The 17,844-nt window shown below is 42.8% G+C and overlaps 2 protein-coding genes across 6 annotated transcripts in view; one reads left to right on the plus strand and one right to left on the minus strand.

Annotated features, from left to right (window-relative positions):
• Positions 1–4,747: 4,747 nt before the first annotated feature.
• On the plus strand, positions 4,748–7,625 carry LOC143927718 (protein SPMIP1). Its single transcript, XM_077451999.1, has 2 exons — positions 4,748–5,302; positions 7,417–7,625. The coding sequence occupies exons 1-2, from the start codon at positions 4,879–4,881 to the stop codon at positions 7,533–7,535; spliced, it is 543 nt and encodes a 180-aa protein (XP_077308125.1). The 5' UTR covers positions 4,748–4,878; the 3' UTR covers positions 7,536–7,625.
• A 5,543-nt stretch (positions 7,626–13,168) lies between these two features.
• FLNB (filamin B) overlaps positions 13,169–17,844 on the minus strand; it is a 308,431-nt gene continuing 303,755 nt past the window's right edge. For all 5 annotated transcript variants that reach the window (XM_077452005.1, XM_077452003.1, XM_077452004.1 and 2 more), the window contains 2 exons: positions 16,584–16,787; positions 13,169–13,715 (listed from right to left, as the gene is read on the minus strand). In XM_077452005.1, coding sequence (XP_077308131.1) covers positions 13,528–13,715; positions 16,584–16,787 — 392 coding nt within the window. In that variant the 3' untranslated portion in view covers positions 13,169–13,527. The remainder of the gene's footprint in view (positions 13,716–16,583; positions 16,788–17,844) is intronic.

Here is a 17,844-nt window from a genome sequence, read left to right on the forward strand (position 1 = left end):
AAATACTTGAGGCTCTGTGTCCTACGATGTACGATAAAGAAAACAATCTGTGTTCAGATCACTTTTCAGAGGCATTTGACAGGTGGTGCAGAGGTGATATGTTATCAAGCCATGAGCCCCAAAGCTTTTCAAATTTACCAGAACATAGGCATTGATAAATATGCTGCTCCAGAAGAAGAGCATTACCAATATTAGTCGCCCATGATCAGGCATGTACTGGCCATTGGGACTACCGGTAGGCCGATGGCTCAGTGGGCCGGCTTCAGCGACAGCCAGTGGCATCGCTAGGGGGTGGCTTTTGGGGCTATAGCCCCCAATCTGGAGTCCATAGCCCCGAGTCCCAGGGATCTCCAACCACAGGGCCGCAGCCCACTACCAGGCCATGCCTCTCTGAAGCCGTGTAGCGGGCAGCATGGGAGAGCTGGAGGGCAGGCACGGGAGAGTCAGACGGGTGAGGGAGCATCTGCCTGCCTTCTCTCTGGTGACCCTGATGTAAGGAGCAGCTCTCTGGGTACTCCGAGGTAAGGAGGGGCTCTCTGGGAACCCTGGTGTAAGGGGGGCTCTTTGGGGACCCTGATGTAAAGGGGAGGCTCTCTGGGGACCCTGATTTAAGGTGGAGGCAATCTGGGGACTCTGATGTAAGGGAGGCTCTCTGGGAACCTTGATGTAAGTGGGGGGCTCTCTGATGCAAGGGGAGGCTCTCTGAGGACCCTGGTGTAAGGGGGAGGCTCTCTGGGGACCCTGATGTAATGAGGGGGCTCTGATATAAGGGGGGCTATGGGGACCCTGATGTTATGGGAGGCTCTCTGGGGTCGCTGATGTAAGGGGGAGGCTCTCTGGGGACCCTGACATAAGTGGGCTCTCTGTGGACCCTGATGTAAGTGGGGGGGCTCTCTGGGGAACCTGATAGAAGAGGGAAGCCTTCTGGGGACCCTGATGTAAGGGGGAGGTTCTCTGTGGACCCTGATATAATGAGGGGGGCTCTGGGGACCCTGATGTAATGGCTCACGCAGTCATTAATTTGAGCACCGCTTTACTGCCTATAAGAGAAAGAAAGTGGAACGGCTAATGGCCAGTAAAGAGGGGGGATTGGGTGGCCATTGGGGTTGGCTGGGGGGGGCGAGTTTGTCCAGCCGGCCGGTATGGGAGAGACCTGTCGTCCACACTGCCCATCACCCCACATTAGAGCTGCACAATTAATCGTCAAGAATCGTTATCGCAATCTTGACTAAAGTGTTTCACAATTCTTTCTATGCAAACAATTCTCTCTGCTCTTCTGAAGCCACAGCCTTCAAAAGAAAGGAAGAGAAAAACTCAGTTGAACTTAAGTATAAACATTCTAACAATTTGTCAATGGAATAGACTTTGTGTGTAAGTGAAAAAAGTTTAACCACTTAAACACTAAACCTTTTTCTGACATTTGTTGGTTTCAAGTTAAAATATTTTTTTTTTGCTAGAAAATTACTTAGTACCCCCAAACATAATATATATATATATATACATACACAGTGCCTTGCGAAAGTATTCGGCCCCCTTGAACTTTTCAACCTTTTGCCACATTTCAGGCTTCAAACAAAGATAAACAATTTTAATTTTTTGTGAAGAATCACCAACAAGTGGGACACAATTGTGAAGTGGAACTAAATCTATTGGATATTTTAAACTTTTTTAAACAAATAAAAAACTGAAAAGTGGTGCGTGCAAAATTATTCGGCCCCTTTACTTTCAGTGCAGCAAACTCACTCCAGAAGTTCAGCGAGGATCTCTGAATGATCCAATGTTGTCCTAAATGACTGATGGTGATATATAGAATCCACCTGTGTGTAATCAAGTCTCTGCATAAATGCACCTGCTCTGTGATAGTCTCAGGGTTCTGTTGAAAGCGCAGAGAGCATCATGAAGACCAAGGAACACACCAGGCAGGTCCGTAATACTGTTGTGGAGAAGCCGGATTTGGATACAAAAAGATTTCCCAAGCTTTAAACATCCCAAGGAGCACTGTGCAAGTGATCATTTTGAAATGGAAGGAGTATCAGACCACTGCAAATCTACCAAGACCTGGCCGTCCCTCTAAACTTTCAGCTCAGACAAGGAGAAGACTGATCAGAGATGCAGCCAAGAGGCCCATGATCACTCTGGATGAACTGCAGAGAACTACAGCTGAGGTGGGAGAGTCTGTCCATAGGACAACAATCAGTCGTACACTGCACAAATCTGGCCTTTATGGAAGAGTGGCAAGAAGAAAGCCATTTCTCAAAGATATCCATAAAAAGTCTCGTCTAAAGTTTGCTACAAGCCACCTGGGAGACACACCAAACATGTGGAAGAAGGTGCTCTGGTCAGATGAAACCAAAATCGAACTTTTTGCCCACAATGCAAAACGATATGTTTGGCGTAAAAGCAACACAGCTCATCACCCTCAACACACCATCCCCTGTCAAACATGGTGGTGGCAGCATCATGGTTTGGGCCTGCTTTTCTTCAGCAGGGACAGGGAAGATGGTTAAAATTGAGGGGAAGATGGATGCAGCCAAATACAGGACCATTCTGGATGAAAACCTGTTGGAGTCTGCAAAAGACCTGAAACTGGGACGGAGATTTATCTTCCAACAAGACAATGATCCCAAACATACAGCAAAATCTACAAAGGAATGGTTCACAAATAAACATATCCAGGTGATAGAATGGCCAAGTCAAAGTCCAGACCTGAATCCAATCGAGAATCTATGGAAAGAGCTGAAAACTGCTGTTCACAAACGCTCTCCATCCAACCTCACTGAGCTCGAGCTGTTTTGCAAGGAAGAATGGGCAAGAATTTCAGTCTCTCGATGTGCAAAACTGATAGAGACATACCCTTGCAGCTGTAATCACAGCAAAAGGTGGCTCTACAAAGTATTAACGCAAGGGTGCCGAATAATTTTGCACACCCCACTTTTCATTTTTTTATTAGTTAAAAAAGTTTCAAAAATCCAATAGATTTCATTCCACTTCACAATTGTGTCCCACTTGTTGGCGATTCTTCACAAAAAATAAATTTTTTATATCTTTATGTTTGAAGCCTGAAATGTGGCAAAAGGTTGAAAAGTTCAAGGGGGCCGAATACTTTCGCAAGGCATTGTGTGTATATATATATAATTTTAGTAGACACCCTAGAGCAGGGATATGCAATTAGTGGACCTCCAGCTGTTGCAAAACTACAAGTCCCATCATGCCTCTGGGTGTCATGCTTGTAGCGGTCAGAGCCTTGCTATGCTTCATGGGACTTGTAGTTCTGCAACAGCTGGAGGTCCACTAATTGCATATCCCTGCCCTAGAGAATAAAATGGTGGTTGTTGCAATATTTTATGTCACACTGTATTTGCTCAGTGGTCTTTCAAATGCAATTTTTTTGGAAATGATGAATTAAAAAAAATAAAGAACTAACCAACCAGTAAAGTTTCTTTGTATAATGTGAAAGATTTTACATTGCGAGAATCGTAATCTTTTTATTCCAAGCAAAAAAATTGTGATTCTCATTCTGGCCAGAATCGTGCAGCTCTACCCCACATAGGGCGCAACCTGGCTCAGCCTCAGCGCCTAGCAATCCGTGATGTCACATAATAGAGAGTCCCCAGCATTTAGAGTGGAGGAGGATGTATCTTCTTCCTCCTCCTAAAGCTCAGGTTCACCCACCTCCTCCAGCCTCTGTGTCGGCGGCCCCCTGCTCAGAAAGGGAACGGAAGTGTATTTGAGAGTCTGAGGTGAGGCTGGGGATGGAACTTGTTGGTCTGTCATGAGGGAGCCAGGCAGAGATGCAGGGAGGGACAGAGAGAATGGCAGCTGAGCTGGATGACAGATGACACCCTTGGAGGAATAGAAAGGGGAGGTCACATCCTTAGATCTCAGGGGTTCATGCTGGGACTTGTAGTTCTTCACTTTTGGGGATGTGATCCCCAAAAGTGAAGGACTACAAGTCCCACCATGAAATCCTCAGAGCTAAGGACGTGACCCCCCCCCCACCCAACTAGTGAAGGAATAAAAGTCTCAGCATTAAATCCTCAGAGCGGAGGGCGTGACCCCCCCAACTACTGAAGGACTATAAGTCCCAGCATGAACCCCTGAGCTCTAACGGGTCACATCCTTATATCTGAGGGTTTCATACTGGAACTTATAGTCCTTCACTTTTGGGGATATGACCCTTCATAGAGATGCCAGCGCTCAGTAGAGGATGCCATGTCCAGGGAGGGATAGTAGGGTGGTAGCCTAGGCAAGTTGTTGGAGGAATAAAGATGCATCAGGATATGCAACGTGCTTTGGATACACTATGGGCATAACCAGATATGGGCTTTATTCTTCTTCTCTGGTGCTGTGGTGTTCTGCCACCGCCCACTAAGCCAGCAGGGGTCTTGGTCCCCCTCTCACAGGGTTTTGGTTTAAAAAAAAAAAAAAAAGGGGCTGCCCAGTCTAAATGCTCAGGCCTATTTTCTGTCCCATTTTGTAGAAAATCAGTTTTATATGTCTAGCTGTTTATTTCCGGTTCTTGCAATGAGAAAAAAGGTACTATGATTTTAGTGGTTATCTGAATTTATTAAATTGTAGAAGTGTATGTGTAAATACTGTCTTTGAGTGCCACAGTTCTTTCCCTTTACAATGATCTGACAGTGCCGTGCCTTGTAATTAATTCATGACACGTTTTGTAGAGTTGCCGTGTCAGTGTTTGTCTATCCAGCTCCTCCTTGCCCATTCTGTTCACACCACAGTCTCCCAGGAGATGTCAATAAACTCCAAACAGGAGCTACTGATCACATTTCACTGGCCTGACTGCAGACAATCTCCTTCTTTTGTATATTCTCCTTTGCCCCCAGTAAGAACCCAATTGCATAACCCCTTCCAGTCACCATGAGAGACCTGCTGACAACCAGAAACCAGAATTGCTGGAAAGAGCTCATTGAGAAGGAAACTCTCACTAGGATGACTTGGAAGCTTAACTACAACAAAGAACATCCTAATGAACCAAAAATGCAGACCACCAGAAAAAAGAGAGAGATTTTCATCCCCCAGCCTGTGACCACCTTACCCCCTCTTATCAATACTCCTCAACCCCTAGTGAGCAGGGTGGACAAACCAGACCATGACCGGCTGGACATCCTGAACCTGTCCGAGATGAGACCTGTCAATCTTCACTCCTCCAAAGTCTTATATGATGGCTTCACCAAGGAGGGAAAGGGAAGGTACTTGTATCTGAAGAACAGAAAGCAGTATGGCCCAGAGGAAAAGTATCCACATCCCATCTTGTCATCATGGGATTACGGCTGGAGGTTAGGTAGGTTCTGGATATTTACATTTTTTGTATAAAAACAAGAACCAGAGATGTAAAAAAAATACCACAATCATCTCAACTGTTAAAATGTAGAGCAATTCCAAATTATCTGAGACATTTAAATTAATTTGCATTGCTATTATGAACAGAAAGGTATAGCCATTACCAATCTGCAACCTTTAATACTTTTTTAGTTGTCGATTCAGAACAAGTCTGTAAATTAGAGCCAGTGCTTCTGATCTGCATTCTGGTTCTGAATCTGTGCTTAGAAATGATAGAAGTCTTTGGACCAGCATACCAGACAGGCAATTTTCAACATCAGGAGAGGTCAGCAATGGCAGCCTCTATATAATAATGTCACAAGTGTCACTCTGCTAAACTTAAAGCAACACTAAATATCCCTACTTCTACTTAAAAAATAATTCATATGCATCCACTACTCTATTGGCCCTGTGATAAATTTCTCATGAAATGTTTTTCTGCCTCCCTGTAACATCCTCTGTGAGCTCCGAAACCTCGTTTTCCATTTGTTTGGAATGAGAAGAGCACATTAGGCATGGTCATGTGCACTGCTCTATGCACACTACAGTTCATAGTCCCTAATCCAACTTGAGAGCAAGCAAGAGAGTGCGGCTACATTTCTACATACAGTGAGACCATGCAGAATGAATCAAATCCTCCAACAGGAAGGCAGATCACAACATAGCGTTTAAAGTGGTAGTAAAGGCACAAGGTTTTTTACCTTCATGCATTCAGGTAAAAAAAAACGTATGCAGCAGATCCCCCAGCTTCCCCTAATACTTACCTGAGCCCCCTTTCAATCCAGCAATGTTCACAAGAGCTTTGGCTCTCCGGAGACCTGCACTCTTATTTGGCTTTTGGCACCAGCGGCAGCCATTGGCTCCCGCTGCTGTCAATCACAGAAAGTAAGCCAATCAGGAGACAGAGGGGGCAAGGCAGAGGCTCCATGTGGGAATGAACACAGAGAGCCACGCCTTGGGAGTGTGCTTGCTTGGGTGCCCCATAGCAAGCAGCTTGCTGTAGTGGCACCTGGTAGGAGGGAGGGGCCAGGAGCGCCAGCGAGGGATTCGAGAAGAGGATCTGGGCTGCACAGAGCAGGCAAGTATGAGATTGTTATTCTAATGTAAAAAAAAACAAGGTTTAGTAACCTTTCAATATCTGCTTTGGCTAGACCGTTCCAGGATTTTTGATTTTAACATTGATTGACATGCAAAAACAGAAATATAGGCACAATTGTTTTAGTGGATCCTAATGCTTGCACTGAAATCTGGTCACTCCTCTTAATTTGTAATACACCCTGGGATTTTGGCTTGGGGGGGTAGCCTGTGATCCAACCCAGAGATGGACCCTCAGTTGGTCGATTGGGGCAAATGCTGCTTTTTGCATTCAAGTACATGAATTTAAAAAGCAAAGCACAGTAAAAGGCAGCATTTGACCTGCTCTGCCAGTGCATCTTGATAGACCTATAGTCATTCACACTACATCGTACAAGTGAATTAGAATCTGTACACTTGCATTTAATTTGTGCTTCTAACCCGCATTAAAGTGAGAAAACGCTGCCTATTTATCTAACCCCATATACAGTTTGATTTCAGCGGCCAGGCCAAGGGTCTCAAAACTTGATAAACAAAAGGCCAATTTACTGTCCTTCCAACTTTAGGGGAGGTGGACGGTGCAAGTGGGAGCAGAAAATGTCCTGACGTTAGTGGAATTGAACAATGCCCCCTCATTGGGATTAGGGGGAGTAATAATGCCCCATCATTGGTATCAATGTGAGGAATAGTACCCCACCAATGGTGTCAGTGGGAAGACTAGTGGCCAGTCTGTGGTAGGAACTATGCCCCACTGTTGCTGATGGGGGTGGGGGGGGGGTATAATGCCCCAAGAGCCATATAAAAGCAAGCAAAGGGCCACAGCTTGGAGACCCCTGGTCTAGGTAATTGTTACCATATGAGACTATGCAGCACCTACTGGATCTTGGATCACAAAACTTTGACCATCTTTGGTCCAGCCAACAGCATGTTTCATATTGGAATTATTGAGTTAAACATTTACATTGCTTTTCAGTAAAACTGCATTCTACATTCCCATTCCAGGTGATGTAGTAAACGAATTCAAGACTCCAATCCATGGAAGATCCCGCATAGTGAAAGACACGTTTTATAGCAAGAATGGTGTAATTTCTATACCAGAAGACACTGACAAGATGTTGTGACTGTCTCCATCACCCCAATGATTTTCAGATTTAAATTTAATTAATTTTTTGCGTGACCATTCTTAATAAAACAAACTTTGTGTCTAATCACTTCAGGCTATTCAGTAGTAAATGTTTCTTTATAGACTGGTCTGAGTAGTAGTTTGTGTACCATTGCCAAGTATAAAGCTTTGTGCACATTATGGGATCAAAAGTGGCTGCTCTGTTTACTGGTTATTGTATGGTGACAACAAAGAGTACATGGCACCTTTCTAAACCAGTTCTACAAGACCAAGCAGAGCACAGCAAAGGTTACAATTCAACAATGTGGTAGTTACATGTGCGACAGCCAGTGCAAAAAAAAAAAAAATGCCACAGTTTTTTTTTTTTTTTTTCAAACATTGATGTAGGGCATAAATGGTGGCAAGGTGCCCCCCCCCTGTAATTTTCAGCATCGGTCCTAAGTTTAAAGGCTTTTTCACACAGAAGTTGAGTGCTATAGTGCTGGACAAACATGCCAATTCCTTAATGCGCATTGTCCTATGCATGTGCATGTACAGCGCCTAGAGGCGATTCAGTTCGCATTGTGCGCTATATAAGTATTTCATTCATTCATTCATGTGACAAGCATTAAGAAATGCTCCCCAAAAACCCTGTGAACATTTGACGCGTGTTAAAAACGCACCCCAGATGCCTTTTTTTGTTGTTGTGAACAAGGCCCAACATGCCACATATTATCAATTGTAAACTGCTTTACTAGGGGATTCAGAAGTGTTAACAACCCACCTCAAACACCTGCTTTTATTGCCAGTGGGAACAAACTATAAACTCTATAGGTACGTTTACAGTACACTGTTGGTACATTCAATAGAAGTGAACAGAGGTGGTAGCAAAGCCTCAACTCCTGTTGAATTCTGCAGGAAGCGCTATTTTTACCATGATGTGGGGCAAGGCTATGCTAATGATGAACTGCTCCATCAGCTCCCCATTTTATCAACTTTGAGTGCCATTGATAGGCAATTGGGAATTGGTAAAAAAGAAACCCACTGCCCTTTTCCAACGCTTGTGTGAAAGAGCCCTCAGATTTTCCTTGAAAATTTTCCTAGTTCCCTGAAAAAGAAGGTGTGCAAGGGTCACCTGAAGAATCTTTACGTCTGCTTCCCCAGGTTGTGGCTCTGCCAGGCCCTAGATCACTACAGGATTCGGTAGGCATGTCGAGACTTAGTGGATTAAATTACAGTGAACATCAAGGGAAACAGAAAGGGCATTTGACACAACCCTACCATTAGCATTCAATGTAAATATTCTTTGGGCAGCCACAGCTGAAGCAACAAGCAGACAGGAAGTGAGAGAAGGACCTCATCTGTCAGCTGCTGTTCATTCACTGTCCAACCAGCAGGCTGGAAATGGGAAGATGACACCAATGTAACAATAAAAAGGCAGTTATCCTTCATGTTGTCTCACAGGGCTGTGCAAATCTCAAGAATGAATGTACAGATCTTAAAATCCATTGGCAGATAAATCAACTGTATGTTTACATGGACCACTCCCTTGTACCCCAACCCCCAAAATATACCAATTACACCCTGGTTTATATATAAGAACATATTTTAACAGCATTTATCATCAGAACTCAATCATACAGCTGGAAAAATGACATCAGATACTAAACAATTTATTCCAGTTTATTGGTTTCTCCGGTTCAGGGTTTATAATGTAGTGGACTTTCACAGTGAGGCACAAAGCACAGTAAAAAGCTTCAAATATCTTGGTTTGCTAGCTAGTGTATCCAAAAATAGTGTTTTAAAATGTATTGAATATTCTAGAAAAAGATGGTTACAAGGAAACAGTTTGCTATAAAAGTTATTTTAACATAGAACAGAAAAAATGTTATTAAAACTTTTTGATCATTTCACACCGAAAATATAAATTTCTATTTCCTCAGAAAACCCCCCCCCCAAAAAAGTGTGTTTATGATTGCATGAAGATAAAAGTGCCACAAAAGGAATGTATCCATTACACAAAATGCACTTTTGTGCCTCGATTCTCTCTCCCCCCCCCCCCCCCCCCCCCACTAAGCGCATTTAGTTTTAATATTCCTAAAATAGAAATATAATTTCACTACCAAAGCTGTTTGAAGACTTGGTAATCTAATGTCTTACTGCAACCTAGGCAATTTAATTTATGCAAATTATACACATAAATAACATCTACAAGTCTAGGGTGAATGGTCATATATTGTGATCCCAACAAGGATTAAATTAAAAGGAACAGTCCACACAAACGCGTTTTTCAGATTTTAGTAGATGTGGAAGAGTTAAATGAAATGCCACCCCATCCCATCAATATATTAAAGCAGAAACCCAAGAAGTGAGTCAGAGGAAATACCAAACACAACCACTCATTTGATAGTGTTTAGTGTCATGTGTGTTACAGAGAGGCCCCAAATTTTCTACAATATAAACAAAAGTGTGTCCTTTCTGGTTGGGCTGTACATTACATTTTCTAAAGCTTTCCCACACTGCTGGGTATGACATACTTCAGGCTACCCCATTCTGTACTTTGTGCCCTACGTTACATACCCCACCCTGGTCCACTGTAAATGCTGGGGTGTACATTACATACTCCATATCACTAATCATCACAGTATTGGAAATACAGATGTAATTCATGCCACTAGGACTTAAAAATTCCACCATGTTCAATGAACGCCCATACTTTTGCTAGTAGGTTCCTATATTTCTTGGGGCTTTGGTGCCAAAATACTGTATGTGTACTTGAGCTCCTTCTACACACCTGCCGTAGCCAAAAAAGAGGCCCTATGCTGGATTTTTAGTTTATTTCAATACTAGCGAAAATTAACAGGAGGACCAGGACCATCCACAACTTCAATATGGCAGGAAGAAAGCCTAGAATAGAAGTAGGCAACCGCCAGTGGTGGTGAAACCACAAATTCCATGAGACACTGCATCATACCGTATGGTTCCCAGAGGCATGATGAGATTTGTAGTTTCAGCACAGCTGGAGTGCTGAGGTTGCCTACCCTTGGCTTAGAATATGGCAGGAAGATCGTGCCAGTGGAATCCTCAAGGCATTTAAGATGCTTGATGATGACTTCACTTACCAAACTTATCTATAAACTTGAAAAAACATTTTTGGGTGGATGGACTCTTTAATTCAGTAGCAAAGTATACACTTTTTTTTTAGACCTGTAAACCAGTAAAGGACAGTGTTGGATGACAGGCATTTACACAAAATACTTGAAATAATCCATTTAGATGTCCTAGTTCTATGCTGCCAACTCTGATACTTTAGTATTACGCAAGACCGGTCAGGGTATATCAAAACAGAGTGTGATTATTGACCTTATAAAGCAGTGTTCCTGCTATCATTCTGCACAGTATTATCTGAAAGTTTATTTTATGTTATGACATTTGTAACAATTTTATTTTTTATATAGGATAAACCATATATAAGATAAGCCAGGACTGGAAAACAGATACAGAGTGTTTAGGTCAACATCACCTTCTGAAAATGCTAGGTAAAAACAGGGATGAACAGCAGACTAGATATGCTGATAACATAAAATTATATACTATAGGACTATAGGTATACATAAAATGTGTGTGTGAATAAGCACACATAATATTAAAACATTTGTTTAAAGTATAATGTCCATAAATGATCCGAGATCTTGTATGATTAGCACCTGGAGGCAGCTCCCTTAGAGTGAAGCGATGAGCTCTGTGTAGAAATGGGAACAGAGGGGCACCAGACTGAGTGCAGTATAAATCATATATTTAATAAAAAACAAGCAGTAACTCACTGGTTAAATTAGATGAGTTCAGCATGTGGTGAAAATCGCCAGTCCTGGAGTCTCATAAATATCTTCCCTTTGCAGCCTGGGGCACTGGTGTGATCTTACAGGGATCGGGAGAATGCTGGGAACCAGGAGGCAGGAAACTAAAGGGTGCTTTTCGTTTCCTGCCTCCTGGTTGCCAGCATTCTCCGGATCCCTTTAAGATCACACCAGTGCCCCAGTCTGCAAAGTGAAGATATTTATCAGACTCCAGGACTGGCGATTTTCACCACATGCTGAACTCATCTAATTTAACCAGTGAGTTACTACTTGTTTTTATTAAATATATGATTTATACTGCACTCAGTCTGGCACCCCTCTGTTCCCATGAGAATGCTAGGTGCCTGGTGTCCTATGCTGACCCAATATTGGGTTTCAGTGTTTTCTGAGGTAGACAAAGTGTATGCAGTTAACAAATATGCAGATTGGAAATTCTGAGTTTTTTATGGGTGGGTCATTTGGAAAGAGAGAGGCCTGCAACTGATACTTCTCATTGTACAGGTTTCCTTTAATACAGTACTTTGCCACTCGAACGCAGCTTTAGATACTGTAATTACTGTTCTCATTTAAAAAAAAGTTCTGCTCAATTACTTCATATGACTAGTTTTCAGAAATGATGGAATAATGAGAATGGAAACTGACTTCAATGAAGGTCATAAAATGTGATGGGCGCAATGTGGGAAAATCAGCATCTCTGTAGAAACGGTTGTTACTGACAACGTGACACTTTCAAACACCTCACAGGCCCAAAATGTGTTCTTGCTGAGACCATATGCCTTTTACTCGTAAAGTATCTAAAAGGAAAAGGTCTGGTATCTATAGCTACTCAATTCGTAAAATAAAGTACAAGTTTATAGATGAACAGGAAAAACGGGATTGCTATGTGCAACTGCCTTTCTATTCAAATACTTCTTCAGCATGGGATGTTCTTGCTCTAAAGTAACTGTAAAATAAACAAAGTGGAACATAAAGTACACTTGTCTTGATAGAAGTATATGGTTGCAATTGCAATCCTTCTGAAAATGTTGGGTCACCTTGTCTCCGTCCAACCATACCCAAAAGAACCAAGCAGTAAATAAGTGTCAGAATGTCTGATCTTGATACTTCTTCCAGATCAGTGACTCAGAAAGCAGAGGAGCCAAGGTATCAGGCCGACAACCAGGGAACCAGCATTCCCAAAAGAAGATCTCAACAATGGCGACTTACCCAATTCTCTGGTGGAAGGTGTACTTCCTTCTCAAGAGGTTCATCACCTTAGGACACTTGAAAAAACAGAGGTGTTATGGAGAGGAGTAGGGTTGTATAGGGATGCCCAAGGGGGACCTGTCCAAAAGATTTGCCAGTGTCCAATCACCTGAAGGTAGCGGCCTATAACCCAGGGTCTATGTGCGTCCAGCCTGTCCTATACTGTACAATTAAGATAAAGAGATTTGGATGAATATATAAACTACGGAAAAGCAATGTGGTGTGATTTTGAAGTATCTTAAAGTGGCAATGCTATCTATGGGGTACCATTCTATGGTACGGACATCTGGATGAAAAGTTATTTTTTTTATCATGTGTAGCTCTACTAACTCCTAAGAAATGTTTACTATATTACTGGTATCAAAGACATTGTTGCAGCTTTCAAAATGGCCACCACAGCTGCCGATGCACTTCATGCTAATTTACAAACATCACTGCAATTAAAAGTACCAGATTTACACCCCGTTTGTAGATTGCACTGGACGCAAGATTGAGGAATACAAATTGGTATTATCGGCAGTTCCATTACATAACCAATCACGGGCGGATATTCCAGTTAAATATACTGATTTCACTTTAATTTGGTCCCTTTCCAATATTCATATTTACCACAAAACCAGTTATGCTACTTGGCAGACAAAAGGGTTAAAAGACGTGGACAAGTATAAATAAGCCCTTCCAAAAGTAGAGATATGCTATTTAAATTATCTTATGGACACCTAAAACATACATACAAATTTTCATCTCCCTAGTATAAAAAAAAAATGTCATAAAATTACAATGCAAGTTTCTTTTTTTTTCCTCCCCCCCCCCCCATCCCGTTTTCCAGAAATCTGTAGATGTCAGCTCTGTGTAATCAGATATTACAGGTCTTTGATACTCTTCTGTCTGGAAACAAGTTTTGGGAGATTAAGGAACAGTGACGTTGAAGGGACTCCCTGGGATGTGCTCCTCGCCCCATTTGACCACCAAGGTATAGTCTCCCTTCTCCTTCACGTGATAGGTGACGTTATACTGCTTGTTGCCCAGATGTTTTACAGATACTTCTTCACAAGGGATTGTGGGCCCATGTACACCGACTAATAATATATTAGAACCTGGAACGACATTGAAAGGAAAAGTAAATCAACAAGTAAATTATTTTCCATGTGTCCATTTTTATCCCTCAGATAATGCCTAAAGTGACCCTGCCACCAGCACTTTAGACAGCTTGCGTCTTTAAAGTGTTTGTAAAGGTTCAATTAAAAAACATACTTCTCATATTTACCTACTCTGCGCAGTAGTTTTTCACAAGAGCAGCCCCAATATTCCTCTTCTTGGGTCCCCTGACGGTGCTCCTGGCCCGACCCCCCTGCCGTGGGTCCCTATATCAAGCTGGTTGCTATGGGGGCGCTCATGTCTGCTCGCTCCCAAGCCCCGCTGTTTGTGTGTCAATGAGACACACAGAGCAGCTTGGCCCAATCCCCCGTTCCCACCTCACTGGCTGAGATCGACAACAGTGGGAGCCAACAGCAGTGTCCCAGGAGAGCTTCTGCGCTTGTGCATATCGCTTGATTGGAATCAGGCTTTGGTGAGTATTGGGAGGTCTGAGGGGAAGCTGTACACTAAAGGTTTTTTTTACTTTTTACAAACAAAAAAGTCTTAAAGAGGGAGTCTTTTTTTTTTTTTTTTTTTTTAAAGTCAGCAGCTACAAATACTGCAGCTGCTGACTTTAAATAAATGGGCACTTACCTTTCCTGGAGTCCAGCGATGTCTGTGAGGGAATCAGGAAGTGAAGTGTTGCGGCTTCACTTCCCGGTTCCCTACTGCGCATGCGCGAGCTGCGCAGCGCAATGGGAATGGTCCGCGCTGTCTCTGGGACCCGTGTGTGTCCGGCAGACAGCGCGTCGGGACAGGAAGAGGCATAGACTCCCGTGGGAGTGTATCCCCAGAAGTGGGTGCAAATACCTGTCATAGACAGGTATCTGCACCCCTCTCCCCCTGAAAGGTGGTAAATGTGACACCGGAGGGGGGTTCCGAAAAGCGGAGGTTCAATTTTTGTGTGAACCTCCGATTTAAGTCAGTACAACCACTTTAAACACTGCTGCTTCAGTGTCCCAAGCCTCAGCAAGTATTTATTCCACACAATCGTAGGTGTGAATACCTGCTCCTCCAGCCACATGCAGTGGTGACCCATCCCCCCACCCCCGGCTCATATGTCGCCACAAGACATACAAGCCAGTTTGAAGAACTATTGACAATGCTGCTGCCTGCTGTGTCTCTGTGCTTCATCTAGAATGGGGGCATTCTAATACAGTAGGTGTTACTGGCTAGATCACCAGAAGAAAACAGAGGGAAAAAAGCCTAAAAATAGAAAAACGAATGCAGCCACCACATCTAAGGATTGGTAAGCTGCAATATATTACATTTTTGGTTTGGGGTTTAATACCGCTTTTTAACTGTATAGAGTTTGCACATTGACCCTCTGTATATGTTGATTCCCTCTGGGTCTCTGAAAAGGGTCAGTGGGAGATATAGATATATAAAGTAAAGTATATTACATAAATAAAAAACAAAATCACGGTTTGCTTTGAGTGTAATGCTTCAACATCACCTAGCGGTCATAAACAGAACTGCAGATTTCTAGGCAATCGAGCCTGCTAAAACCTAAACTCAGTTTACCCCCTTCATGACCAGACCATTTTTTGCTATTCATTGAATTCGTTTAACTGACTATTGCACGGTCATGCAAGAATACAGAATTATATTTACATAATTTTTTTTTTCCCACACAAATAGAGCTTTCTTTTGGTGGTATTTTTAATTATATAACCTAATCATATTTTTTTGAAAAACACTTTACTTTCTGCTATAAAATATACCAAGATTTAAAAAAAAATTAATTTCTTCATGAATTTAGGCTAAAATGTATTGTGCTACATGTCTTTGGTATAAATAAAAAAATCCCAATAAGTGTATATTATTTGGTTTGCGTGAAAGTTAAAGCGTCTACAAACTTTTGTATACATAAACTGGTGTTATTTAATGTATTTTTTTATACTAGTAATGGCGGTGATCAGTGATTTATAGTAAACTGTGATAGTTTGGCAGACAATCTGACACAAGCTGATGCTGGCTAGGGGGTACAGTGACATCAATAGTGACAGTAATACAGTGATCAGTGCTAATGCTACGCACTGTCCCCGTACTAGTGACACTAGCTGAGAAAGGGTTAACATCTAGGGGCGATCAATGGGTTAACTGTGTGCCCAACAATGTGTAAGGGCTTTTTAACACAGGGTGGATCAGTGATGATCCGCCCTGTGGATATCCACTTGCTCATCGGGGATCGCTCCATCAATCCCCGCTGAGCAGGAAGATGACAGGTCCGTCTCTGCACACTGTGCAGGGACGGACATGTTACAGCGCCGCTCTCCCCTATGGGAGATCGGATGACCGATTCGATCACGGATGGAAAAGTAGGTTTTTCATCCGTCACACTTTTTCGGATCGGAGCGGGTCAGATGTCAGCGGACATGTCACCGCTGACATCCGACGCTCCATAGACCTCTATGGAGCATCCGTTCAGGTCCTCCTGAAAAACTGACAGGCAGACCTGAACGTAAAAGAGGTCTAATGTGTGTTTGTGTTATGTGTTGCTTTTACTAAGTGATCTTGTTTTTTTTCCCTTTGTAGGGAATAAAAAAAAACCACAAGATTATCTGTCAGTTTACAGAGCTCCGTTTACCAACGCAGAGCTCTCTTCTGTGAAACACGGAGTCGATCAGCGGCTCCCAGTGATCAGTCGTCGCCTGGGACCTGCTGATCTGCTTGTGCTGGAATAATCACAGCACAGCCAGGATGGCACGCACGCCCTACCTGGAAGCGCCGATCACGTACCAGATACGTGATCCAGCACACAGCGGCCGCCCTGCTGCAGTAAATATATGTGGGGAGGTCGCTAATACATCTGCTTGAATTCTTACCTGCTTTACTGCAGTCCACAGTGAAGCTGCTTTTCTGTCCTAGATAAGCCTTTGCCAGACCAGCTCCTTTTGATGTGACTTTGCTGGCATCAGATGTAAATCTAGGCAGTGCGCTATAGACTGTCTCTGTGGAGGCGCGCGTCACAGACTGGACAATTATGGAGGAAGTCTCATTGATGCTGCCCGCACTAACAAGCCTCTGACCTGTAAGATAACATAGGAGATTAATGTATATAGTACAGAAAAAATGTAGTATACAGGACAGACCTATGATTAGGGTACATTCTAAGTTAGCTCCATACCACATATTAGCCCAAGTTAGTGCTTCTGCATGACAACATAAAAGTCGTAATGAGCTTTACTTATGAAAGTCTGAAGGAAGAACTGTCCGTGCTGCCATTTTCTTAGATTCTAGAAATATGACAGAATCCGATTGGCTGACATTGTCACCAAAGTCATTTTTCCTTCATCAACTTTCATCTATGTGAATTGAAGGTTAGGTTGTTTTTTGTTCTGGAAAGTCATTATTTTCCTTATGTAGTGACTGTTAATACATTACGGACATCACAACGCATTATTACCTTTGTTATACCAACTCAGAACACACTTTTGTAGCATTACCTTTCTGGATTGAAATGTATGGCATCTGCTTCCCTTCCAGCATGAAGGGGGTTAAATGACCTGAACAACAGATGTTTGTAAAACAGCAATAGTCACAAATATTCAGGGTATGATGCATCCATATGGAACATTAAACCTGCCAGCTAAACATAACCTTTACTGAATAGTTAGGGTTAGTTCGTGTTTACCAAAAAGCTGCTTATGCAGACAAGGGGAGCCTGTAGATATAAACAAACTGAGTAACTTTGGCCAAAGTTGAATAATGCCACTGCATTAGGTGTAGGCCATTCCTGAAGCCTGGCTAAAAACTCCCAGAGATGGCATTATCCCAGTCTGCCTTGTTGCCAAGACATCCTCAGCTGATTCAAACCCCTTGCATGCGCTCTGACTCCTCTTCTGCAGTAGCTCCAAGTTCAACAATGCAATGTGGAGGAAATAGTAGACTACACATGTGCATGGGATTGAGAGCTCTCTCCTGTGATGGTGGGGTGAGCGCAAATGGCTGGGAGTGTCCTAGCAACAAGGCAGGACTAGATGATGCCATCTCTGGGAGTTTTTCAGTCAGGCTTCAGAAAGTACATAAATAGGCCTACAAAATCAAAATCATCATTTTACTTTATTAAAGCTGCACAGTTTGTTT

This window comes from Lithobates pipiens, unplaced genomic scaffold, assembly GCF_037356315.1.
Source record: "Lithobates pipiens isolate NorthernLeopardFrog02 unplaced genomic scaffold, aLitPip1_a1.2 Scaffold_23, whole genome shotgun sequence".
NCBI classification, from domain to species: domain Eukaryota; kingdom Metazoa; phylum Chordata; class Amphibia; order Anura; family Ranidae; genus Lithobates; species Lithobates pipiens.

What these genes read in the sequence shown, in the direction of transcription:
- LOC143927718 (XM_077451999.1), top strand. Translation starts at nt 4,879, where the DNA reads ATGAGAGACCTGCTGACAACCAGAAACCAGAATTGCTGGAAAGAGCTC. An exon ending in GGATTACGGCTGGAGGTTAG is followed by an intron (nt 5,303 to 7,416) that starts GTAGGTTCTGGA and finishes TTCCCATTCCAG; the next exon opens with GTGATGTAGTAAACGAATTC.